This window comes from Oreochromis niloticus, linkage group LG11 (genome assembly GCF_001858045.2).
Source record: "Oreochromis niloticus isolate F11D_XX linkage group LG11, O_niloticus_UMD_NMBU, whole genome shotgun sequence".
NCBI lineage: Eukaryota > Metazoa > Chordata > Actinopteri > Cichliformes > Cichlidae > Oreochromis > Oreochromis niloticus.
This window is the reverse complement of record NC_031976.2, coordinates 36,750,698-36,778,046: the sequence shown is the minus strand read 5'-3', so window position 1 is coordinate 36,778,046 and position 27,349 is coordinate 36,750,698. Positions and strand designations below refer to the sequence as shown.

At 43.2% G+C, this 27,349-nt stretch overlaps 1 protein-coding gene across 6 annotated transcripts in view; it reads left to right on the top strand.

Moving 5' to 3' along the window:
* The window catches only part of LOC102082503 (uncharacterized), a 47,681-nt gene that overhangs the window by 13,281 nt on the left and 7,051 nt on the right, over positions 1–27,349 (top strand). Inside the window, exons 1-5 of one of the 6 annotated variants that reach the window (XM_025911327.1) lie at positions 410–492; positions 19,435–19,505; positions 19,630–19,821; positions 23,904–24,284; positions 26,636–26,902. In XM_025911327.1, coding sequence (XP_025767112.1) covers positions 19,770–19,821; positions 23,904–24,284; positions 26,636–26,902 — 700 coding nt within the window. In that variant the 5' untranslated portion in view covers positions 410–492; positions 19,435–19,505; positions 19,630–19,769. Of the gene's footprint in view, positions 1–409; positions 493–19,209; positions 19,261–19,434; positions 19,540–19,629; positions 19,822–23,903; positions 24,285–26,635; positions 26,903–27,349 lie in introns of those variants that run through there. The other 5 variants (XM_025911328.1, XM_005455999.4, XM_025911329.1 and 2 more) reach the window with 5 other exon arrangements.

The following is a 27,349-nucleotide window of genomic DNA, read 5'->3' as shown; positions in this document are numbered from 1 at the left end:
TTTACCCTAGAAATTGTACTTAACGTCTGTGTGTGTAAGCATGTTATGTGTCACAACTGGGGCAGCAGTCGTGTGATGAATAAATGAGGACCCAAGATGCAGACGGTGATGGAGATGCGAGTGGAGGTTTATTTACAGTGAAAATGACAGAAGTGAGGGCAGGACTGAACATAAACCTAAACTGGGTGAAACTAACAAACAAACCTGGAACATAAGGTCAGCAGGAGAAACTCAGAGATGGCAGATGAGGACAGCAGAACAGGGAGACGTAGAGAAACATAGGGAATGAACACAGACGACGCAACAAGGAGCACAGGCAGACACGCAGTATAAATACACACACCAGGTAATTAGGAAATGGCAGACAGGAGGGGACACAGCTGGAACTACTGAACATAACGAGACACAAATCTACAAAGTAAAACAGGAAACTCACAGACTGTTTTACACAACCAACTGGGGACACGAACAGAGCACAAAGGAGAGACACAGGTAGGGATGAAAGAAACACAACTCAAACCCTAAGAACAAATACAAAATCAGAATAAACTAGAAAAAGGATAATAATAAATTTAAAGCGCTGGGTCACCGACCCAGGACCATGACATTATGCATTCATTCACAGCATTCAAGTCATTTCATCAATATCTCAGTTCAGACATAGCGCTGAATGACGCTTTTAACCTTCGTTAGACTGTATGCTGAACTCTATCATGAGCACAAATGCAATGTGTGTAATAACATGATTGAAACTGTATGTTTAATAAATGGAATAAATGTTTAATCAAATGCCACTGCTCAAAGCTAAATAAAAAGATATAAATAGTGTGGGGATTATATCATTTATATATCATGTTTATTTTTATGTCTGTCTCCACGTTGGGTGAGTGCTGAGTAATTGCATATGAGGGCATGAGGGTGGGAATGGATGTTTGTATCTGGGTGTGCCTGTATGTCAGGTCAGGTGATTCAGGTGATTGATATATGTATTTTTTGTCTGTTTGTTTTGTTCGTTTTTGTTTTTTGCCCTTTATCACCGTTTCTCTTCCCCGCTGTTTTTCTTTCCCTACCTCTCTTTCTTTCCCCAGTCATGTCTGTCTCGTGTGTAGCAAGTGAAAATAAAATAAAATAAACAATAAAAACAAAGGTCAATCAAATGGACCAATACGGCAAGGCTGGGTTGGTCCATTTGGTAAAGTAAATCTGTTGGGCATCTTTCTTTGCCTTTAGACAATAATTCTGATGGCAAAACCAAACGGGACAGGCAAAAAAGAAAAAAAAAAAGAGAAACAAACAAAAAAGAACTGCAGGTCTGTCGGGTACCAAGCAGCTGATTCAAGTCACCACCAAGTGCTGATCAGCTCTCTTCACTGTGTGTCCAAGAAACTGCAGGTCTGATGGTATGATGACAAAATCAACCACTGACCTGTAACTGAGAGTCCCGTTCAACACCATCACTCACTGAATGATACACGCTCTCTTCCTGAGTGCTGGATCTACTTTGATTTCTAATCTGTGAACATCACATTTTCTCTCTGCACTCATGTTAAAGTCAACTTTAACAGTTAACACCTGTTAAAGTCGGTGTAAACCCACCTCCACTGGTTTACACCGACCTCAGCAGGCATTTCTGACCTTCTTCTAATCTCTGCTCTAAATCAGATTCCATAACATAAGTAGTGTCGCAGCGTTGTGATTAAGTCTGCACTGTGTACTGTTTCAGCTGTCGTCACATGCAAAGTGCCCACTCAGAGAGAAGGTTAGAACCTACATGTGGCTGAAGCTTCCTGTTGGTGACCCATATTTGTCAGTAAACAGCTAACCACAGGAAGCTGCAGGCTGAATATTGCTCCATTGCTTTATTACCTGCTGTCACAGAGCAGATATATTGACTGGACCCTTGATTAGTGATGCCCTGCTAGTATCGGCTTGGACCCTTTTTCATTCAGAGCTCTCTTAGTCCTGAGATTCAGTAAGATGCTGGAAACATTCCTCAGAGACGTTAGTCCATAAGGACAGATTGCATCACACAAAGGCTGCAGGTCGCTGATGTGAATCTTTTGCTCCGTTATATTTCAAAAGTCCTCTATTGGGCTGAGATCTTAACCCAGATCTCAGTTACTTGTCCAATAAGTAACCAGTGTGAGATGATTGGAGTTTTAGGCGGGTGAGGAAAAAACGCTGTAAAGATAGAATGCTTTCAGAAATGGAAGTGCTAATCATTTATTTTCATCAATCAACAAAATGCAGTGAATGAACAAAGGAGAAATCACATCAATATTTGGTGGGACCACCCTTTGGCTTCTCCTAAGTCCACTTGCACACTGGTAGGTTGTTCCAAACATCCCGGAGAACTAACCACAGATCTTCTGTGGATGAAGGCTTCCTCACATCCTTCTGTCTCTTCATGTAATCCCAGACACACTCGATGTTGATGTTGAGATCAGGGCTCGGTGGGGGCCGGACCATCACTTCCAGGACTACTACTTCTTTAAGCTGAAGATTGTTCTGAATCACGTTGGCTGTGTGTTTGGGGTCGTTGTCCTGCTGCAGAATACATTTGTGGCCAGTAAACAATCATTTATATTTCTGAACACTTTCTTTGTTTACAGGATTTTTCACACCGGCCTAAAACCTTTGCACAGTACTATACAGTGGCTTGCAAAAGTATTCGGCCCCCTTGAACTTTTCCACATTTTGTCACATTACAGCCACAAACATGAATCAATGTTATTGGAATTCCAGGTGAAAGACCAATACAAAGTGGTGTACACGTGAGAAGTGGAACGAAAATCATACATGATTCCAAACATTTTTTACAAATAAATAACTGCAAAGTGGGGTGTGCGTAATTATTCAGCCCCCTGAGTCAATACTTTGTAGAACCACCTTTTGCTGCAATTCCAGCTGCCAGTCTTTTAGGGTATGTCTCTACCAGCTTTGCACATCTACAGACTGAAATCCTTGCCCATTCTTCTTTGCAAAACAGCTCCAGCTCAGTCAGATTAGATGGACAGCGTTTGTGAACAGCAGTTTTCAGATCTTGCCACAGATTCTGGATTGGATTCAGATCTGGACTTTGACTGGGCCATTCTAACACATGGATATGTTTTGTTTTAAACCATTCCATTGTTGCCCTGGCTTTATGTTTAGGGTCGTTGTCCTGCTGGAAGGTGAACCTCCGCCCCAGTCTCAAGTCTTTAGCAGACTCCAAGAGGTTTTCTTCCAAGATTGCCCTGTATTTGGCTCCATCCATCTTCCCATCAACTCTGACCAGCTTCCCTGTCCCTGCTGAAGAGAAGCACCCCCAGAGCATGATGCTGCCACCACCATATTTGACAGTGGGGATGGTGTGTTCAGAGTGATGTGCAGTGTTAGTTTTCCGCCACACATAGCGTTTTGCATTTTGGCCAAAAAGTTCCATTTTGGTCTCATCTGACCAGAGCACCTTCTTCCACATGTTTGCTGTGTCCCCCACATGGCTTGTGGCAAACTGCAAACGGGACTTCTTATGGTTTTCTGTTAACAATGGCTTTCTTCTTGCCACTCTTCAGGAGGGATATTATACCCCTTATGTCAAACTGAATGATTTGTGGCCCCAATAAATTATTCATGAGCTCAGGAAGTAAAGGAAGTAATAAAGGAAGTAATAAAAATATGATATTAATAAAAATATGATTTTCATAAAATTATGATATTCATCCAAAATATGCTAGTTCATAGCTCATTGCTTTTTCCCCCCAAAAAGAACTAATGATTATTTTAAAAAGTTTTTTGTATCAAATAGTATTCTTTTATTTTTAAGCCAATAAAGAAAGTTTTTTACTTTTTTATGCTTAAAAATCGCCATCTGGTGGTGGGTCAGCGCGTGAGTGCGCCCCCCCCGCGCCTGTGTGTCTGTGCGCGCGCCTGTCTCGGGCTCAGTGTTTATGTATGAAAATGTGTTAAACCGTAGTAAAAGTGCTTAGTTAAACTTGTGCTTTTGTAACATTCAGTATGGCCACACATACAGGGTGCATACCTCGTGGGAAAACTTTATTTCAATTTATTTGCATTTGTTTAATCCAAACAAGGAGATTTAGAATCAAAGTCCGACTCGCAAAAAACTCCCGCGATCCCCCCGAGCATAAACGCACCGCGGCTCCCAACATAAAAAACTTCCTGAAAAAAACTATTTTCTCCAAAACATGCGCAACAAAAAACCCTTAAAATAACTTGTTAGGGACCCCTCTATTCCCAAAACCTTATATTCGATAACAGGGGAAAACACCTGAAAAAAATCCTTAGTCTTTTTTCTCCAAACCAGCTCTCTACTAGCTCCGTCTCAAATTCAGCGCGAACTCTAAGTTCTCCTTTCGCTATCACTCGAACCGGTCCGCAGCCAGCGCACAATTTTTCCTTGTTGTTCGCTCCCCGGCTCCGTTCCCGAATGACTGCTTACTTCGTTCAAAATTTGTGCCAGAGACCAACTCCGCCTCACAGGCGTCCCTAACTCGCCCCGCTGCCAATCCCATAACAAAGGGGCGGCTCCCCTCGCACCCCGGTTAGCCAATCGGGTGTAGGTCTGATGGAGGAGAGATTCAGGCTCAACACCGGTGGGTTTTGGGGCTATGCTTTCAGCCTTAGAGAAATCTATTACGACCAGCTAAAAGCGGGTGAAGGTTTTGGCCTTTACTTCGTCTGATTGGGGTGTTTTGAGCCTCATCACTACGCCCGAAGTGCAGAAGAGCCTGCGGGACGAGCTTGCGACAACCGCGAACCAGGGATCAACAACAACTCGCCTCGCTTTCCCTATGTGCATATCACTCGGTAAGTGTTAATCTTCCTCTCTAACTACATTTTTGCATTTTCCTTTGTACCATTCTGTCAATCCTTTCATTTAAAAAAATATCACAATGGTTTGTAACACGTACAATACACCATCCGTCCATCCATTCGCTTCCGCTTATCCTTTTTTCAGGCTCGCGCGGTGTGCTGGAGCCTATCCCACGTACAATACACTTTAAAAATATATATAAGCTCGATTTTAACTCCCGTAAAAGTTTATACATTACATGTCTACATCACCTATCATGGCCTCATCAGGTATCTTATATCATCTTGTTATTATGTTATGCTCCTTTGATATTTTGCTAGTTTGCGTGTTTTAAAACTTTTTGTTTTTCTTTATATTTTTAGACTCTGATTTAAGCCAGATGTGTTAACCTGATCGCTGCGAAACACCGGCTCTGCGTGGATTTTGACCGCGAGTGACCGGATGTTGTTTCCGGCCTGAGGTTGCCTGAAATGCCGTGAGGCTCGTTTGAAAGATTGCGCCCGAGACCAACTCCGCCTCCAAGGCGTGCCTACCTTTAGCTGCCACCAGTGAGATATCAGAGCCGGGCTCCACATATCCAATCGGGAGCACGAGCAAGACAGCTTTTGCAGACTCTCCAGAAATATACAAGTCCTTACCAACTGCTCTGCAACCCAGTGTTTCTGGTCCCCTCACCAGCATCGCTTTTTGAGATATTTTTTATGAACCACCAAAGAGAGACATTTTACCCCCCAGTACAGACGACTGGATCTGAGGGCAGCAGCGGGGACAAATGATCGTAATGAAGCGATGGACATTTCATGGCTGGTCTTAGATAATCGTGAGTTATTGTGTCTTATGGTGAAAAGTACATAGTTTTGCGAGAGGCATACAAGCACTGTGGAAAAAGTAATCGTAAAACTGTCTTTGTGAACACTTTGCTCCCTACGTTATGCTTCAAAATATGTGATACATGTAATGTGATCATCAAAGAACATGATTTTTTTTTTTTAAACTTTTATTCTTATGCTTTTAAAACTATGTTAGATTATGGGTGTGTCTGTCTGTCTGTCTGTGGAGTAAAATGACCTTCTTCTTATGATGTTGTCACCATGACTCATTCAGGATTAACACCACAAATTGTTTCGATAGCAGAAACAGTCTGTCTTACAGTTCTCAGACGTTACCGCTAGTTTTGCAAGCACAGTCTTCTTCAGCTCTGTTTATGTAGCTTTTATGAAACTGATTTTCCATAGTACAAGTAGCATTTCATTTTTCTTTGCTCTCCAGTATAAATGCAAGAATTTGCAGGCTTTATTGAAACTGTCACAAATGTAACACTCAATGCCAAAAACAGGGTTGATTAATGTTTCTATGAACACTGCTTCGTATATCAACAGCTCTGAAACCCCCCTTTATTTTTTTAAAGTAATGCAGAACAGGATCTCTCTCACTCTGTCTCTAAAAATCCCAACAAAACTGACAATCACCTTGTAGAGGAATTTCTTTCATTTATGTATTGATCACTGTGTTTATTGGTAATGCTTTTAGGTAACTGTTTTAGCATGTCTGCCTCATACTCCATTCAAACAGTTAGATGGTGGGGGTCTGGTAAGGAAGTTGGGGGGAAGCAGACAACTCCACAGGAAGAGTCTTTTTGTCTTTTCTCCACTGTAAGAGATAGCAAGGGAGTGTGAAACTTTCTTTGGGGGAAAGACCAAAGGTGTGAAAACAGCTGTGTACTGCCTTCTTTCCTGTACGAGGTATTTAACTGAGAGCCATGCTAGGCTCAGTGAGAGACTCTGCTCACCCTCTGCCCCAGCGATGGCAGTCCCTCACCGAGCTTGGTTTCTGTTCTTTGTCTTGATTAAAGAATGTTAGCTACCGCTCAGCACTTGTCTGCAGGCGCTATTAAATGGAAAACTTCTACAACAGCCTCTAAACAGTGGTTTATGGCTTTTTGTCACCTGCAACACCATGTAACACTTGGATGTTAGATTCTTTTACCAGTCAGTGTTGTTAGCCCCAACCCCCAGGCTCCAGGTGTCTGAGCTCTAACCCTGGCTGCCAAATGTCCCCCTGAGGCCTTTGTGCCTTTTACCACCAGACTAAGTTTGTAGTCCAATCTACTAATATTATTTTTTATTATAGCACAAGGTTCAGTTAGGTTACTACTTTGACTTTCTCAATTTGAGCACATTTCTGACCTGATACTTTATCAAACTTTTACTCGAGTGTTTTTGACACTAGCAGTTGTACTTCTACTTAAGTAAAAATTGCCTGCAATTTTGCCTCCTCAGTTGCCACTTTTCTGGAGCTTGTACAGTTTTTATATTGAAACGTTCAACATTTTGTGTGTTATCCTTGATCACAGTTCTAAACAAGTTAACTTTCTTGACTTCAAAGTAACCCAAAAAGCAACTATATGTCCAGTTCTCTTTACTCCAAACCTGGTTTAAGGCTATGCTGTTGTTGTGATATGGCCATACAAATAATATTAAGTTTAATTAACCTTTTAAAAAATAAAAAAAAGGTTGCTTCATGGCTACCTGTTCAGAGAATTTGCAGGCTTTTATGGAAACTGTCACAATGTAACACTCTCACTGTCAAAACAGGGTTGATCCATGTCTCTATGAACACTGATTCATATATCTGTCATGGTCCTGGGTCATTTTGACCCAGCGTTTTGTGTTTCCTTGGATTTCATTTTGTGCTTTGTGTTTATTCTGATTTTGTATTAGTTTAGGGCTGAACCTGGAGTTTAGTGTTTTATCAGCCCTACCTGTGTCTGTCCTCGGTGCTCTGTTCGTGTCCCCGTGTTTGTGTTGTAAAACAGTCTGTGTGTTTCCTGTTTTACTTTGTAGGTTTGTGTCTCATTATGCCCATTAGTTCCAGCCGCGTCCCCTCCTGTGGGCCATTTCCTGATTACCTGGTGTGTGTATTTATACTGTGTGCCTGCCTGTGCTCTTCGTGGCGTCGTCTGTGTTCATCCTCTGTGACTCCTCAGTGTTACTCCGTGTCTCTCTGTTCCTCGCCCCGTGTCCTCCTTTTGTGATTAGTTTCCCCAGTCTAGGTTTATGTTTAGTTCTGCCCTGGCTTTGGTTATTTCTCACTGTAAATAAATCCTCATTCGCATCTCCACCGCCATCTACATCTTGGGTCCTCATTCATTCCACAACACGACTGCTGCCCCAGCCGTGACAATATCAACAGCTCTGAAAATCATTTTTTAATGCAGGACAGGATCTGTGTGTCTCTAAAAAACCCAACCAAACTGGCAATCACCTCTAAACAAATGGAAGTAGTCTATGGCTCTTTATCACCTGCAACACCATTGTAATCTTGACATAAAAGTAGCCCAAAAAAGACAAATATATGTCCAGTTCTTTTTTACTCCAAACCTACTGATCGGAAAACATTATGTGATGCTGGAAGTTTTCATCCTATCCACCTCCAAAACAAGTTTACCTGTAAGCCAACACATTAGACTTAAGCAAATTTGTGAAATTCCTGAACAATATGCTTTGTGCAGTAGCAGTAGTACTAGAACTAGTACTAGTAGTCCTAGTATTGTGCAGCAACCAGGCTTCAAGAGTGATCACTCTTCTGGCTTGCAAATGGTGAAAACATGTCACAGTCTTAGCTGCAAATCAGAAATGTTGGTAAATTTAAAAAAGGAGTTTAAACGTCAGCTTTGACATAGCCACAGACTTTATTAATGCCACACTCCAGAAATTCACATGTTACACATGATTTAGATCACCTGCTAAATCCCCAGAGCATTAACCCCATCAGCATCATTAGCCTGAGTGTTGATCCTCCAGGTGAGTGAGTGGAGTTGAGTGTGTGTGTGGTCAGAGGTGGAGCTGCTTTCTACAAAGTCTCAACAACAACATCTTTAGAAACAAACATCAACAACCAGGAAGAGTCTAAAAGCACTAAATATGAAACAGACCATTTACCATACCCAACACTGAGCTCCTGCACAGTCAGATGGAGTGAAACATAATGTCCCAGTTGTGTTCTGTTGGATTTAGCAGGTGAGCGTTGTTGCCAGTCAAAACCTTTTTTGGAAACTCCTTAAAAGTATCAATGTAATTATTGCTTTTACAAACAAATGTATTGGTTTTGTTTTACTTGAAACTTTTTGGAAACCCGTTATATCAAATAAAACTTTCTTGGAAAAGCATTGCAAGAATCAATGTAATTATTGGTTTTACTAGAATCAAATGTATTGGTTTATATACCTGAAATAAAACTTTTTTGGAAACCCTGTACATTAAGTAAAAGGTTTTTGATGTTGTAAGTTCTGGCTTTAATAGTTTCAGCTGATAAGGTGAACTTCATACAAACTTTGTGTTAAAAAAATCAAACTGTCTCGTGAGTGTGTATTGTAGTGTATTGTGACTGCTCCATCACAATGTATAATTTGACTTGTGAGGTACACACAAGTGAATCAGAGATGCATTACAAAATACAAAAATTAAAAATAAAAATAGTGGACAAATTTAAAACAAGCAAATCACCTTTGCAAGAGTAACTACTAATGATTGACAAACACTCGTCAAATACCGCTAAAACACTCTGCTTATATAATGCTGTATTCTGAGTGTATGAGGGTAAAACAAATAACGAGATTGATTCTTGCAATGCTTTTCCAAGTCTTTCCCCCAAAGAAAGTTTCACACTCCCTTGCTATCTCTTACAGTGGAGAAAAGACAAAAAGACTCTTCCTGTGGAGTTGTCTGCTTCCCCCCAACTTCCTTACCAGACCCCCACCATCTAACTGTTTGAATGGAGTATGAGGCAGACATGCTAAAACAGTTACCTAAAAGCATTACCAATAAACACAGTGATCAATACATAAATGAAAGAAATTCCTCTACAAGGTGATTGTCAGTTTTGTTGGGATTTTTAGAGACAGAGTGAGAGAGATCCTGTTCTGCATTACTTTAAAAAAATAAAGGGGGGTTTCAGAGCTGTTGATATACGAAGCATTGTTCATAGAAACATTAATCAACCCTGTTTTTGGCATTGAGTGTTACATTTGTGACAGTTTCAATAAAGCCTGCAAATTCTTGCATTTATACTGGAGAGCAAAGAAAAATGAAATGCTACTTGTACTATGGAAAATCAGTTTCATAAAAGCTACATAAACAGAGCTGAAGAAGACTGTGCTTGCAAAACTAGCGGTAACGTCTGAGAACTGTAAGACAGACTGTTTCTGCTATCGAAACAATTTGTGGTGTTAATCCTGAATGAGTCATGGTGACAACATCATAAGAAGAAGGTCATTTTACTCCACAGACAGACAGACAGACACACCCATAATCTAACATAGTTTTAAAAGCATAAGAATAAAAGTTTAAAAAAAAAAAATCATGTTCTTTGATGATCACATTACATGTATCACATATTTTGAAGCATAACGTAGGGAGCAAAGTGTTCACAAAGACAGTTTTACGATTACTTTTTCCACAGTGCTTGTATGCCTCTCGCAAAACTATGTACTTTTCACCATAAGACACAATAACTCACGATTATCTAAGACCAGCCATGAAATGTCCATCGCTTCATTACGATCATTTGTCCCCGCTGCTGCCCTCAGATCCAGTCGTCTGTACTGGGGGGTAAAATGTCTCTCTTTGGTGGTTCATAAAAAATATCTCAAAAAGCGATGCTGGTGAGGGGACCAGAAACACTGGGTTGCAGAGCAGTTGGTAAGGACTTGTATATTTCTGGAGAGTCTGCAAAAGCTGTCTTGCTCGTGCTCCCGATTGGATATGTGGAGCCCGGCTCTGATATCTCACTGGTGGCAGCTAAAGGTAGGCACGCCTTGGAGGCGGAGTTGGTCTCGGGCGCAATCTTTCAAACGAGCCTCACGGCATTTCAGGCAACCTCAGGCCGGAAACAACATCCGGTCACTCGCGGTCAAAATCCACGCAGGGCTGGTGTTTCGCAGCGATCAGGTTAACACATCTGGCTTAAATCAGAGTCTAAAAATATAAAGAAAAACAAAAAGTTTTAAAACACGCAAACTAGCAAAATATCAAAGGAGCATAACATAATAACAAGATGATATAAGATACCTGATGAGGCCATGATAGGTGATGTAGACATGTAATGTATAAACTTTTACGGGAGTTAACCCTTAGATGCACACGTGGGGTCAAAAATGACCCCATGGGTTGTTTTTCTTCAAAATCTTTAAAATGCAAAGTTGTAATATATTCATATTCCAGGTATTCCTCAAAAAATATATATGTTTGTAACATGAGGCCATTTGCATTTTTATTTATTTTTTCATTAATTAAAAAAAAAAATGCAGTTTTTGTATCACTACCCTACTCTTCCACAAGTGGGGTCAGCAGTTCCTATGGAATCTTCTATGAAACTTTCATTCTTAGCAACTCTGACTGTCCCACTTACACTTCTGATGGATCAAGAATTAATTTTTACACAATAACATACATGAGTTATAGTCAGGGCTGCACATAAGTGGTCCGCAGGTGTGCATTCGCTGTCACAATAAAAGTATTCCCGGAAATTCAGAGAATATGCGCTTCTTTTGTGGTGGAGGAACACCAAAGTAATTGCTTACGGAGCTTGCTTCTTCGACATCTTTAAGAGTTCTGAACAAATGTCTGTCCTCCTCCAGAGCATCTAATGTACGCAAATGAGCATTCTAACTTCTTATCTGGTATGCGTCTTTTATTTTGACAGCAAATGCACACCTGCGGACCATTTATGTGCAGCCCTGTTTATAGTTTCCTGTGCATTTCAAACATTGTCCTTTCTGATGTTTTTTTTAATATCTAAAGTAACATGGCTGCTATGAGGCCAGCTAGGATCCATGTGGACCTTGCCCTACAAATGATCCAGGACGGATTGGATGAAGAGCCCATCGGAGGCATTGACTCAGAATCTGACATCTCAGATATAGAGGACCCAGACTATTGTCCCCCCCACTGAACAAGGCCAGTCAGATACAGGGGAGTCCTCTGATGAGTCCTCTGAAGAGGAGATGGATATTGAGTCTAACAGAATGAGCCCCTCTTACTGTTCTAGCCACAATATTCTGAATTAGTCGGCCAGGGCTTGCACCTGGGTTTAGTACTGTCTCCCCAATAATGCATGGAAGATGTTCATGTCTGATAATATAATAGAAAAGGTGCTGACGTGCACAAACATGGAGGCACGAAGAGTAGCCACAGACAGGGGAAAAGAGTGGAAAAATGTAATCAAACATAAGCTCCTGGCCTTCATTTGACTGACCATTCTTGCAGGAAGTGAGAAGAACTGGGATGTACCAGTCTGTGTGTTTTTTGGGAGTCCTCTGCATAACCCATTGTACAAGGCCACTATGTCAATTCAAAGATTTAAAGATATTCGCCATTTCTTGCGCTTTGATGACAAGAGGACCAGAGCTTACCGACTGAAAACAAACCACATGGCAGCTTTCCGCTACATATGGGACCTGTTCCTGGTCAACTGCAGGCAGAAATTCATCCTCAGTGATTGTGTTACAGTGGATGAACAACTTGTGCCTTTCAGAGGGAAGACCCAGCTTCTGCAGTATATGCAGAGCATGGATACAAAAGTGATACAAGTGATACAAAAACTGCAATTTCTTAAAATTAATGAAAAAATAAATAAAAATGCAAAGGGCCTCATGTCACAAACATGTTTCATGAGGAATACCTCAAATATTAGAATGTTACAACTCTTCTTTTTAAAGATTTTGAAGAATAACAACCGAGTTTATAGCAAAATGCATTGTTTCTATTTGGGGTCATTTTTGACCCCACTTGTGGAAGAGTGTAGGTATTGGTAGGTTGTGCATCCAAGGGTTAAAGTCGAGCTTATATATATTTTTAAAGTGTATTGTACGTGGGATAGGCTCCAGCGCACTGCGCGAGCCTGAAAAAAGGATAAGCGGAAGCGAATGGATGGACGGATGGTGTATTGTACGTGTTACAAACCATTGTGATATTTTTTTAAATGAAAGGATTGACAGAATGGTACAAAGGAAAATGCAAAAATGTAGTTAGAGAGGAAGATTAACACTTACCGAGTGATATGCACATAGGGAAAGCGAGGCGAGTTGTTGTTGATCCCTGGTTCGCAGTTGTCGCGAGCTCGTCCCGCAGGCTCTTCTGCACTTCGGGCGTAGTGATGAGGCTCAAAACACCCCAATCAGACGAAGTAAAGGCGATCCGCGGTGTTAGCGGGCCAAAACCTTCACCCGCTTTTAGCTGGTCGTAATAGATTTCTCTAAGGCTGAAAGCATAGCCCCAAAACCCACCGGTGTTGAGCCTGAATCTCTCCTCCATCAGACCTACACCCGATTGGCTAACCGGGGTGCGAGGGGAGCCGCCCCTTTGTTATGGGATTGGCAGCGGGGCGAGTTAGGGACGCCTGTGAGGCGGAGTTGGTCTCTGGCGCAAATTTTGAACGAAGCAAGCAGTCATTCGGGAACGGAGCCGGGGAGCGAACAACAAGGAAAAATTGTGCGCTGGCTGCGGACCGGTTCGAGTGATAGCGAAAGGAGAACTTAGAGTTTGCGCTGAATTTGAGACGGAGCTAGTAGAGAGCTGGTTTGGAGAAAAAAGACTAAGGATTTTTTCAGGATTTCCCCTGTTTTCGAATATAAGGCTTTGGGTATCGAGGGTTCCCTACAAGTTATTCTAGGGTTTTTGTAGTGCGTATTTTGGATAGAAATACGGAGGGTTTTTGAGGAGGTTTCGCTGCTTGTTTGCCTAGGGGTTTGGTGGGAGCAGCGGTGCGCTGAATTTGAGAAAGAGGGATCGTTTGAAGAAAAAAGACTAAGGATTTTTTCAGGATTTCCCCTGTTATCGAATATAAGGTTTTGGGAATAGAGGGGTCCCTAACAAGTTATTCTAGGGGTTTTTTGTTGCGTGTGTTTTGGAGAAGGGTCGGGGAACGGGTCCTGACTGTCATCTGTGCTTATGCGCCGAGTGGCAGTTCAGAGTACCCAGCCTTCTTAGAGTCCCTGGGGGGGGGGGGTGCTGGAAGGTGCCCCACCTGGAGACTCTGTTGTCCTGCTGGGAGACTTCAATGCTCACGTGGGTAACGACAGCGAGACCTGGAGGGGCGTGATCGGGAGGAACGGCCTCCCTGATCTGAACCCGAGTGGTGTTTTGTTATTGGACTTCTGTGTAAATCACAGTTTGGCCATAACGAACACCTTGTTCGAACATAAGAGTGTCCATAAGTGCACGTGGCACCAGGATGCTCTAGGCCGCAGGTCGATGATCGATTTTGTAATTGTATCACCAGACCTGCGACCATATGTTCTGGACACTCGGGTAAAGAGAGGGGCTGAGCTGTCAACTGATCACCACCTGGTGGTGAGTTGGATCAGGTGGCGGGGGAGGACGCTGGACAGACCCGGTGCACCTAAACGTGTAGTGAGGGTGTGCTGGGAACGTCTAGCAGAGGCCCCAGTCCGCGAGATCTTCAACGCACACCTCCGGCAGAGCTTCAACAGCATTCCGAGGGAGACTGGGGACATTGAGTCCGAATGGACCATGTTCAGCGTCTCCATCGCCGAAGCTGCTGCATTGAGCTGCGGTCGCAAGGTGGTTGGTGCCTGCCGTGGTAGTAATCCCCGAACCAAATGGTGGACACCAGAGGTGAAGGGAGCCACCAGGCTGAAGGAGTCCTGTCGGGCTTGGTTAGCCTGTGGGACTCCAGAGGCAGCCGACAGGTATCGACAGGCCAAGCGGAATGCGGCTCGGGCAGTGGCTGAAGCAAAAACTCGGGTGTGGGAGGAGTTCGGAGAAGCCATGGAAAAAGACTTTCGGACTGCCTCGAAGAGATTCTGGCAAACCGTCAGGCGTCTCAGGAGGGGAAAGCGGTGCTCTACCTGCACTGTGTATAGTGCTGGCGGAGCGCTGCTGACGTCGACTGAGAAAATTGTCAGGCGGTGGAAGGAATACTTCGAGGACCTCCTTAATCCCACTGACACGTCTTCCGAGGAGGAAGCAGAGTCTGGGGATGAGGGGAATGACCCGCCAATTTCCGGGGGCGAGGTCACTGAGGCAGTTAAACAACTGCTTGGTGGCAGAGCCCCTGGTGTTGATGAGGTCCGCCCTGAGTTCCTGAAGGCTCTGGACGTTGTGGGGCTGTCTTGGTTGACACGCCTCTGCAATGTTGCGTGGAGATCAGGGGCAGTACCCCTGGACTGGCAGACCGGGGTGGTGGTCCCCATCTTTAAGAAGGGAGACTGGAGGGTGTGTTCCAACTACAGGGGGATCACACTCCTCAGCCTCCCTGGGAAAGTCTATGCCAGGGTGCTGGAAAGGAGAGTTCGTCCGCTAGTCGAACCTCGGATACAGGAGGAACAATGCGGTTTTCGTCCTGGTCGCGGAACACTGGACCAGCTCTTTAGCCTCTCAAGGATACTTGCGGGTGCATGGGAGTATGCCCAACCAGTCTACATGTGTTTTGTGGACTTGGAGAAGGCATTCGACCGTGTCCCTCGGGGTGTCCTGTGGGAGGTGTTGCGGGAGTATGGGGTGTCTGGCCCATTGCTACGGGCCATTCGATCCCTATACAACCATTGCAAGAGCTTGGTTCGCATTGCCGGCAATAAGTCGGACTCGTTTCCGGTGGGTGATGGGCGCCGCTAGGGCTGCCCTTTGTCACCGGTTCTGTTCATAATTTTTATGGACAGGATTTCTAGGCGCAGCCAAGTGGCGGAGGGCTTTCACTTCGGTGGCCTCAAAATCTCATCTCTGCTTTTTGCGGATGATGTGGTTCTGTTGGCTTCATCGGGTGAAGGCCTCCAGTTCGCACTGGAACGGTTCGCAGCCGAGTGTGAAGCAGCGGGAATGAGGATCAGCACCTCCAAATCTGAGGCCATGGTTCTCAGCCGGAAAAGGGTGGAGTGCCCACTCCGGGTCTGGGATGAGTTCCTGCCCCAAGTGGAGGAGTTCAAGTATCTCGGGGTCTTGTTCGCGAGTGATGGGAGAAGGGAGCCGGAGATTGACAGACAGATTGGTGCTGCGGCTGCAGTGATGCGGACGCTGCACCGGTCCGTCGTGGTGAAGAGGGAGCTAAGTGTAAAAGCGAAGCTCTCAATTTACCGGTCGATCTACGTCCCTACCCTCACCTATGGCCACGAGCTGTGGGTAGTGACCGAAAGAACGAGATCGCGGATACAAGCGGCAGAAATGCGCTTCCTCCGAAGGGTGGCTGGCCTCTCCCTTAGAGATAGGGTGAGAAGTTCGGCCATCCGGGAGGGGCTCAGAGTAGAGCCGCTGCTCCTCCACATCGAAAGGAGCCAGTTGAGGTGGTTCGGGCATCTGACAAGGATGCCTCCTGGGTGCCTCCTGGGTGAGGTGTTCCGGGCATGTCCCACCGGGAGGAGGCCCCGGGGCAGACCCAGGACACGCTGGAGAGATTACATCTCTCGGCTGGCCTGGGAGCGCCTTGGTGTTCCTCCGGATAAGCTGGAGGAGGTGGCTGGGGAGAGGGAGGTCTGGGCTTCCCTGCTTAGGCTACTGCCCCTGCGACCCGGCCTCGGATAAAGCGGATGAAGATGGATGGACGGATGGTGTTTTGGAGAAAAGAGTTTTTTTCAGGAAGTTTTTTATATTGGGAGCCGCGGTGCGTTTATGCTCGGGGGGATCGCGAGAGTTTTTTGTGAGTCGGACTTTGATTCTAAATCTCCTTGTTTGGATTAAACAAATGCAAATAAAATGAAATAAAGTTTTCCCACAAGGTATGCACCCTGTATGTGTGGCCATACTGAACGTTACAAAAGCACAAGTTTAACTAAGCACTTTTACTACGGTTTAACACATTTTCATACATAAACACGGAGCCCGAGACAGGCACGCGCACAAGCGCGCACAGACACACAGGCGCGGGGGGGGGGCGCACTCACGCGCTGACCCACCACCAGATGGCGATTTTTAAGCATAAAAAAGTAAAAAACTTTCTTTAATGGCTTAAAAATAAAAGAATGCTATTTGATATAAAAAAAACTTTTTAAAATAATCATTAGTTCTCTTTTGGGGGGGAAAGCAATGAGCTATGAACTAGCATATTTTGGATGAATATCATAATTTTATGAATATCATATTTTTATTACTTCCTTTATTACTTCCTTTACTTCCTGAGCTCATGAATAATTTATTGGGGCCACAAATCACTCAGTTTGACATAAGGGGTATAATATCCCTCCTCTCTCTTCCATAAAGCAAACTTTGTACAGTGCACGACTAATAGTTGTCCTATGGACAGATTCCCCCACCTGAGCTGTAGATCTCTGCAGCTCGTCCAGAGTCACCATGGGCCTCTTGGCTGCATTTCTGATCAGCGCTCTCCTTGTTCGGCCTGTGAGTTTAGGTGGACGGCCTTGTCTTGGTAGGTTTACAGTTGTGCCATACTCCTTCCATTTCTGAATGATGGCTTGAACGGTGCTCCGTGGGATGTTCAAGGCTTGGGAAATCTTTTTGTAGCCTAAGCCTGCTTTAAATTTCTCAATAACTTTATCCCTGACCTGTCTGCTGTGTGTTCTTTGGACTTCATGGTGTTGTTGCTCCCAGTATTCTCTTAGACAACCTCTGAGGCTGTCACAGGGCAGCTGTATTTGTACTGACATTAGATTACACACAGGTGCACTCTATTTAGTCATTAGCACTCATCAGGCAATGTCTATGGGCAACTGACTGCACTCAGACCAAAGGGGGCTGAATAATTACACACACCCCACTTTGCAGTTATTTATATGTAAAAAATGTTTGGAATCATGTATGATTTTCGTTCCACTTCTCACCTGTACACCACTTTGTATTGGTCTTTCACCTGGCAAAGCCGTGTGAACTGTCGCCTCAGTTTCCTGTTGTTATCTGTGCTCAGAGATGCGTCTGCAAAGTGTGCAGGCGGCATTTTAAGATACTGTTTCCTTCTCGTGAGCTCAAAGCAGACCAAGCATTCCCTCAGTACCCCAAAGCATTTTCACCCAGAGAACTGTCACTCACTGGGTATTTTCTATTTTAGGACTATGAGTACCTAATGAAGTGATCATTGAGTACATATACAGCACTATGGAAAGTGTAAAGTAACCACACATTTCTTTATATTTTGCTTCCAGGGAGCCAGAGTTTCTTAATAGTTCAATCATGAAGGTCAAAGTTTTTCTGTGTTGCCTAAACATCATTTGTTCTCAGCTGAACTCTTCGACTGTTTCTTCAATTAAATCTACAAGAAATAGCAAAAATAAAACAGATTTACAAACTTTTAATAGTATTCTTGCACCAACAAGGTGATTCCCAAAGAGCTATGAGCAGACTACCTGAGATATCTCAGCACTGACAGAAACACAGAGCTGAAGTTGTTAAGATTTTCAATGGAGGTGATCCGAGTGGACAGAAATTAGAAATGAAGAGATGAGAGGGACAGCTGAGTGGTTTGGAGACCAACTTAGAGACACGAGGCTGAGGTGTTTTTGAGGATTTCCTAACCTGAGATAAGACAGGACGAGAGAGGATCCTGAAGTTTGGGAGGATTTAGTCGCGTCTCACCAAATAACAAACATTATGTTCTGGACTAACCTGTGAATCATTCATGTAAATAAAGGCACCTAGCTCAGGGGGCGTTTACCATAAACACCACTTCCTCCTCTTAGGAGGTGAGAGGCCACCTCCTGCAGCTGTAACGCAACACCTTTGACCAAAAACCACAGCTGGCCACTTGTCTCGATCTGTTTTCCACTCGTACCGGTGAAGTAACAAACTGAGGTTATTGTACTCGGCCCTGAAAATCTTAGAAATATGGTATCTAAGCAGATTCTTACTCTGGATGGCATTACCTTGGCCTCCAGTAACACTGTGAGGAACCTTGGAGTCATTTTTGACCAGGACATGTCCTTCAACGCACATATTAAACAAATATGTAAGACTGCTTTCTTCCATTTGTGCAACATCTCTAAAATTAGAAATATCCTGTCTCAGAGTGATGCTGAAAAACTAGTTCATGCATTTATTACTTCCAGGCTGGACTACTGTAATTCTTTATTATCAGGATGTCCTAAAAACTCCCTGAAAAGCCGGTTTGGATTCAGGAGACAGACACTATCTCTACTTTCAAGATTAGGCTTCAAACTTTCCTTTTTGCTAAAGCATATAGTTAGGGCTGGACCAGGTGACCCTGAATCCTCCCTTAGTTATGCTGCAATAGACGTAGGCTGCTGGGGATTCCCATGATGCACTGGGTGTTTGTTCTTCACCTACCTACTATGTGTTTACACCTCACTGCATGTAATCATGAGTTATTAATAATCTCTGTCTCTCCTCCACAGCATGTCTGTGTCCTGTCTTCCTCCCCTCACCCCAACAAGTCACTGATGCCCCTCCCTGAGCCTGGCTCTGCTGGAGATGCTTTCCTGTTAAAAGGGAGTTTTTCCCACTACTCTCGCCAAGTGTTTGCTCATTGTGGGTCATGTGGTTGTTGTGTCATTGTAAAAGCACCCTGAGACGAGTGTTGTTCTGTTTAACTATAGAAATGTCGAATACTGAAATAGATTTAAATGTGTTTTCTGTCTTTTGAGGTTTGTTATATTTACCCAGTTTCTTTAACAGCACCTAAAATGCTTTTCTTTGTTGAAGGACTCATGAGGCTTCCACATATTTGGAGCGAAGTTTCTTCAGCAGAATGAGAGCATGCCAGAACCATGATAGTAATTATTGACATGAAACAATAAACATGTGAAAGTAAAGCACTCCCCTCTCTTCATCTGTCTGTGCTGCACTTCTAGCAGTGAAGCTCTAACCTGTTGTTTTCTCCTCCCTGTATTTCAATAGTACTGTAACAGTAAAGCTTTGAACAAACAGAGGAAGTGAAACACTGACCACAAAGACAAACCAGCGTCTCCGTCTGTCTGTGTCTTCATCAGCACTGCTGCAGACATTCAAACAATAAATCGGCTCATTAAAACATAAGGATGGCAGTTTGGGACAAAAACAGTCTGTGGACTCTCCTGTTCCTGCTGGCAGGTAAGACTCTGACTGTGAAGATGATGAAGCTTCTGTTTTCACATCAAACTGTTGTTAAAGAACAAACTCCACTGTGACTGAAGCCTTTTTCATGATATCTTGTTTCAGGCGTATGAAATGTTATCTCTCTCAGAAACAACAGAACGAGAACACAGAATCAAAGACGTTTGAATTAGGGCTGCTCGATTATGGCAAAAATGATAATCTCGATTATTTGACGATATTTATTTAACAATAACAATGTATTGAATAATGGCTTTAAAGATTGTCAAAAAATAATATAAAATAGTGTGCAAATACTGATAACAGTGCAAATGTTTGCAATATAAAAAATAAATGAAAAATGTAAACATCTATGTTTAGTGAACTTCAAAATCCTGCATAATACTGGTTGTTCACTGTGTTAATTGAGCAGTGCTCTTTGGCGAGGAAAACGTTACCGCGTTTGTTATCTCCTTGTGTCTCTGGGAGCTGGTGGGATATTTAGTCGCGTTGTACAGGGTAGCGTGAATGGAGGTCTGTGAGGATGAAGCAGGTGTTGTCAAGAGTTTTTTCTCTATGTTCCTTCATTGTTTGATCGTATGTCACTTTGTGAGCGGTCTTCAAATGATTGAATAAATTTGTAGTGTTGCTCTGTGGTGCAGCTACGACACCGTGGCAAAGTTTCTACACTATGTCTACTTGATCCACGTCTGACTCCGCGAACCCATAATGTTCCCGCACCACTGAAGTCGTTTTACCTCTTTTCAACCAGCGGCATTCTTTCTGCAGCAGCCATTATCCTCTCCTCTCCAAATAACTTCTGCTTAGCTTTCCGAGCTTCCCTCGGGTCCTCTTAATTGTTGTGACACGTGTTCGAAACGCAGGTCGTGTCCAAATTCATGGGCTGCATCCTCCTGAGGACCCGGCCTTCGCGGTCTACATGGGCCGGGTCCTCAGAAGGTCGGGTAGGCCGGAAGTAAACCGCTGTGAAATTGGACGGTCTAGCCTTCTGATTAATGTCACTGCTGTCTCGGTGGAGTTTAATAAACTCAGCCGTCTGCTCCTTGCTATGTAAAATATAACAGGACACTGGCATAAATTCTCGACCATCTCACACTTCTGTTTAATCAGTTTTCTGTTTGACGTTTATTCAGCTGTGTGAAAACCACCCGGGGGATTAATAAAGTTTTATTTTATCTAATCTAATCTAATATCTTTAATCTCAGCCAAACAGATTTACTCAGGAACAAATAAAACACTGAAAAAAGCCAAACAATAACATTTTTAGGTTGTCTAAGTGACTTATATATTACGTTTAACCTGAGTAGCGAAAGTCCGCGGTGATCTGAAAATGATGTGCCGGGAGTTGTGCTGTTCTCGGCGGCTTCAGTGACCCTCAAGCTCTCGGTTAGCTATCAAGCTGGTGGGTAACAGACGTCTCCGAAAACGTCGAAGCACTTTTGCAAATATGCAATATCTTGATAAACCGAGCAGATATTTGAAGTTTACACAGCTACTTTCTCGCCTGAAAATATGTTAAAAGTTTATTTTGTGACCCAGAAAGATTAATAAAAGTAATTTTAAAACTTAGTAGCGGCCGCCATTGCCGGAAACTGGAGTTTGGCTGGGCCGCGCTATGAATTCTGGGATATGGTGGGCCACGAAGGACACACCCGACCCATCCTTCAAATTCGGGGAAAAGGAGGACGCATTTGTTGGTTGCATTCGGAGGAGTCCACGAATTTGGACAGCCTTCGGCGCGTCGCTGTGACGTAATCGGTCTACAAATGCGGCCTCAGGAGATTGTCACTGGCAGATTTTGTAATAAAGCAGATCGCGCTAACATAATATGCACTGTTAGTTGATTATTTACCTGCCGCATTAACGGGAGACAACGTGCAAACGTTACCGCTGCTGCTGGGTTGAGATTCACGAGTCCGGAGCGGAATTAAAGATATTCATTTAAGTTCATCGCGTGTTTTGTGAGCAAATGCTTTTGCATATTCGTAGTGTTTCCTCCCTTAATGAAATATCTACTTTGCAAGTATTGCAAGTTGCCCTGAACGGATGACAATCCGTTCTCGTAAAGTATAAACAAACTTTTAAGCGTTTGAGCCGCTTAGGCGCCGTGTTTCCTGCCAGGTACGCTCCGACGCTCCGCAACGTGGTGACGTCATTTGGGGCGACTGGAATCGATAAGGAAATCGTTTGCAAAAATGGCAAACGATTCCAAGGAATTGAAACAGTGGGAACCGGTTCTCAACAAGAACCGGTTTTCGATACCCATCCCTAGTAGTTAGTGCAGTTCTTGTGAGTTGCAGTTATTCGTTTGTTCAGTCTGTGCATTTGTGTAATTGTTAATCCCGTGTGCTGATTTGTATGTTGGACAGTTGCATGTGGAATAAAAGGAGCAAATGTTACAGAAGTGTATTTTATGCGTTTATTGTTGCGCGTCATCTGTGTCCTCATGTTTAGCCTGCCGCGGCCTTTGGTTGGAGGAGCCGCAACAGATTGTCAACAGAAAAGTTTGTAGATTTTATTGGATTATTTATATATAGATGAGTTTTATTGGTGAGAGTTTTGTAGTTTGCTGTTGCCTTTGTCCACGCGCTTTTAGATGAAGCCTTTGGCTACACAAAACAGATTTCTTTCAGGAGTCTTATTCCCCTGTTAGGTTTCAGCAGTACAGCTGCACTAGGCGTTGTACTGATTTGCTTTCTAGTTATTGTGCATCAGGCGGCTGAAGCCATTGGCTTGGGAGTACCGCAGCAGTTTGTGTTTAAGACAGTTTGTCTTCCTCACAGCTGACGGTATGGAGGTACATAAATACCCACCGCTAGTATGTACAGAAGACTAGGTTGAGTTAGTTAGGTTTAATAGGCAGATAGTGGGGGATATTGCTCCTGTTAATTGTGTGTGTCCAAGGTTTTATGAAGTGAATGTCATCAAGTTGATGTGTTGGAATGAAGCTGTGTGGCATAGGTGCAGTTCAGCGTTTGGATTTTGTAATGTTTGAAGAAAAATGGAGACACACCAATTAATACAATGTGTTGATGAGGATGGAAAGAAAAGACAGCCGAAACCGACTGCTAAGGCTTTGGAGAGTCAGATTGAAAGGCTTCAAACAGAACATCACACTAAGATTAATAAAATTAAAAAGGTCATAAAGGTTATTAAAGAATTAAAGCAATCTGAAGATAATGTTTCCACTGTTCAGGCTCAGTTAGAGAATTTGTCTGTGTTGCTTAGCGAGGCAACTTATCTGCATGAAACCTTGCTTCCTTTGCTTCCTCAAGAAGAACAAGAAAAACAAACTGCTTGGTTTATAAGTGTGCGAGCACATAATACTGAGTTTATGGAAGAGATAAAGAAACAGTCATGTCACACTGTTCTTTACCAGCCTGCAGGTTCCCCGTGCATGTTTTCATCACGTGGTTTCTTTCATGCTGCTTCTGGAGTCGTCAGTCAGTCTTATTTTATTTGCACTGTCTTTTGCCTGCTATTAGTTCTTCAAGTCCACGTTGTTCTGTCGGTCTTCATCATGAGATTAACTTTCCTTTGAGCTTCTTCTCAGGGTCGAGGACAAAGTGGGAGGTCAAGTTATAAAATTTTAGCCAAAAAGTGGCTTATTTTCCCAATTAATCTATGCTTTTGCCGCTGTACTCAAGGTTCCAGGTTGAGAGAAATCCACCTGTATTGACACACTAAAGCATACAATTAATACCATTTTCATTACTTTTCTTAAAACATTCATTCGCTTCATCTTCTTAGAGTTTAACTCGTCTGTTTCTCTCTGAGCTGTCTTGACACAGTCAGCTCCTTTTATGGGCATGTAGTTCCTGTTACACACACGATTTCCTGTCATGTTTCCTGCCAGGTAAATGACGCTCCGCAACGTGGTGACGTCATTCGGGGCGACTGGAATCGATAAGGGAATCGTTTGCAAAAATGGCAAACAATTCCAAGGAATTGAAACAGTGGGAACCGGTTCCCAACAAGAACCAGTTTTCGATAACCATCCCTACACAGCAGTCTGTATTTTCTGTCTCTAAACTGAGTCACTGTGTTTGAATCTCAGCTCTGTGTTTGCTCTTCTTTAGGTGCTGTGGGTCAAACTGTGATCTATCCTTTCACGTCTACCTGTGCTGTCAGAGGATCCACTGTCACCCTCCCCTGCACCTTCACACCTCTGAAGTCTTTCAGTGATGGTCAGAGAGAAGTTCCAGCAGAGCTCATCAGAGTCGTCTGGTATCAGAGCCAGCAGCATCAGCTCTGTCAGCTCACTAAACCATTTGTGTACGACAGTGATTCAAAAAATCACAAACAACGCTTTGAATATCTGGGAGACAAGAAGACAAACTGCACTTTACAGATCAGAGACGTGCAACAGAGAGATCACGCAACCTTTTGCTTCAGTATGGAAGTCGATCACACAAAAGTACATTTTGATATCAGCAGAGGAGTGACTGTCAGAGTTGTTGGTAAGAACATGTTGTACCAGCACAAACATCTGCTGTATAAAGTATATTATAAATCTAGAGATGCTATTATATTTATCTTGTTGGGAATCTATTGTATTGTAAAGAATGATTGTTTATACTGAATCATACAGTAGTGCAGTTAAGATAAGTGAGATATGTGGATAATTTCTAAAGTGGTTATATAAAGTGCTAGTGGTTGTGAGTGGTGGTTCAGTCCATGTTATTATTGTGTGTATGAGGGTACAGTTGTCCATTTGTTTGTTTTTGTCCATTATGGTGTGTAGGTGGTTGTGGGTGTGTGTATGTTCAGTCCATGAGTTTAACATGGGTCAGATGTCAGGAGGCAGAGTTCAGGAGTCTGAAGAGTCCATGTGATGGGTGACTGGGGTCTGTGATGATTTTCCCAGCCTTTTTCAGACACCGCTTCCTGTAGATGTCCTTTATGGCAGGAAGTGGTGCTCCAGCAATGCGCTGAGCGGTTTTCACGACACTGCAATGCCTTCCGGTCCGAGGCAGAGCAGTTCCTGTACCAGACTGTTATACAGTTGGTCAGGATGCTCTCGATGGTGCAGCGATAGAAGTTCACCAGGAAGTGGTTCTTCCTCAGAGTCCTCAGGAAGAAGAGGTGCTGGTGAGCCTTCTTGATCAGCTTGGAGCATCTCATCTCCAGATGAGATCCTCGGAGATGTGGACACCCCGGAACCTGAAGCTGTTCACACGCTTCACAGCCGTCCCTTTAATGTAAATGGGTGGATGTGGGTCAGCATTCCTCCTGTAGTCCACGATGAGCTCCTTGGTCTTCTTGGTGTTGAGCAGCAGGTTGTTTGTGTCGCACCACTCAGCCAGACGATCCACCTCCTCCCTATAGGCGGCCTCATCGTTGTCATTGATGAGGCCAATCACCGTGGTGTCACCTGCACACTTAATGATGATGTTGGAACCATCAGCAGGTCTGCAGTCATGTGTGATCATACATGTGTGCACAGCTCATATGTCAGATGTTAGAGTGATTTTAGACTCCACAAACTTACAACAGATGCCTGGTGTTTAGAATAGAGTCGAATAAATAGTAAAAACATCATTTGATTGTTTCTGAAGCAGGTCTTACGGATCTCCACATACAGCATCAGCATCACATTCAAGATGTTTCTGCTCCCGCTCAAAAGGCTCGAGTTTCCTCCTGGATTAAATATTTTCATGTTAGTTTAAATTCAGAATAATCTGTTAAAATAATAAAGTCTTATCTTAACTTTGATCTCAGACAAACTTGCTCAGGAACAAATAACGCAAACATTAACAGCTGGAAATCATCTAAGTGACTTGTTTCATCTTTAACTTTCACTGAGTGGTGAAAGTCAGCACGGGGTTTGAAACCAACATGCTGGGAGTGAAACGCTCTCGCGAGCCTCGACTTCCTGCTCGACTGACAACTGCTGAGACATCCGGGCTGCGAGACCAGCAGGAACAAACATCTCTGAAAATGTTGGAGCAATTTTGCAAATAAGCAATGTTTTGATAAATTGGCGAGATATTTGAGATTTACATGTGTATATATTGTGTCAAATAAGCATATTTCAAACTTTCTTACAGTTTTAGCTGCTCTCATTCGCCATTGCTGCTTTTTGGGTTTCAGACAAAATGCATTCTGGGATACTTAGCTGCACCAAGTTCACCTTCAACTTCATCACGGATGTAACCTCAGTAGAGCCACAAGTCCACAATAACACAAGTAAACATGAGCACGCTTACTGAGAAACGGCCTCGGAATTCTTGGCTAGTGTTGCGTTAGCATGACATCTGTGCAGATGCTTGCAAAGAGCCAAAGTTGTGTTACCAGTACACCACAGCCTGGCACGCAGATAACTGAAGAAATGTCGTAATGCGAGTAACAACATGATTGTAACTGTAATGTAATTACTGAAATTAGTGAATTACTGAAAAATGTAACGTGGTTATACACAACACTGGTCCAGAGGGGGACACAATGCGACTGGATGTAAAACTTCATATTCAACTGCGTGTTTTAAAATTAACTTCAAGCTTTTATGTTCGTTACTTTAAAAATACAGCCTTCTGAAATCAAATGATCAATTCTGATACATCCTGTATTAAATTAATGAAACTGTTATGAATTCAGCACCATGGACAGCACATGAGTCTTAACACATGGTTTTAGTATTCGAGCGACACAAGTCGCCTCCATGAAATCTATAAATCTATTGATTTGTTTTGAATTTCCAGTCATTTCCGGTTTGTTTTATCCCTTTTAAGTTGTCTTCAAACAAGAACGCTACAGAAATGCTGTCACACAGTTTACAGTCCCACACTGAAGTCTGTTATTCTCATTTTAGATTCGACTAAAATGAGAATAATCAGCTCCAGTGATGATAAAAAGTTGAGCAGAGGTGAAACCGTCACACTGCTCTGTGCTTCAGTCTGCACTTTCCACCAACTGGAGGTCATCTGGTTCAAAGATGTCCACGCCCTCTCAGAGACCGGCCCCTCTCTTGAGCTCGACTTCCTGACTGCAGAGGATTCTGGGAGCTACACCTGTGCTCTGAAGAACAACATTGAGACTCTCTCTGAGCCGTACAGCCTGCAGGTGACGGGAGAGGCAGGTTGGTGTGATCAGTTTGCTTTCTCCTCTGTCAAACTGCTGCATGATGTTAAACTGATTAAAGCTGGTTTACTGTACTGCCCCCTGCTGGTTGTTGTCCACTTTAACAAGCACGGTCCTTGTTTGCATGTGTGCAGCACAGTGAAGGAGGTTTAAGCTGCAATTAACTGAACATTGCTGAGTCAACAAGCAGGTCTTCACAAACTGTTTTTTTAAAGAAATAATATTCCCATTTACAGTAAACAGTGAAAATATGGAACGCCAGGACTGCCATAATGAATTACTTAAATACACCATTAAATAATTAATTAAATGTGGCAATAATTAATTAAAATGGGAATTAATTAATTAAATAAATAGTTATGACACATGTAATTAATTAATTATTGACACATTTAATTAATTATTTATGTATTTCACATTTTAATTAATTATTGACACATTTAAT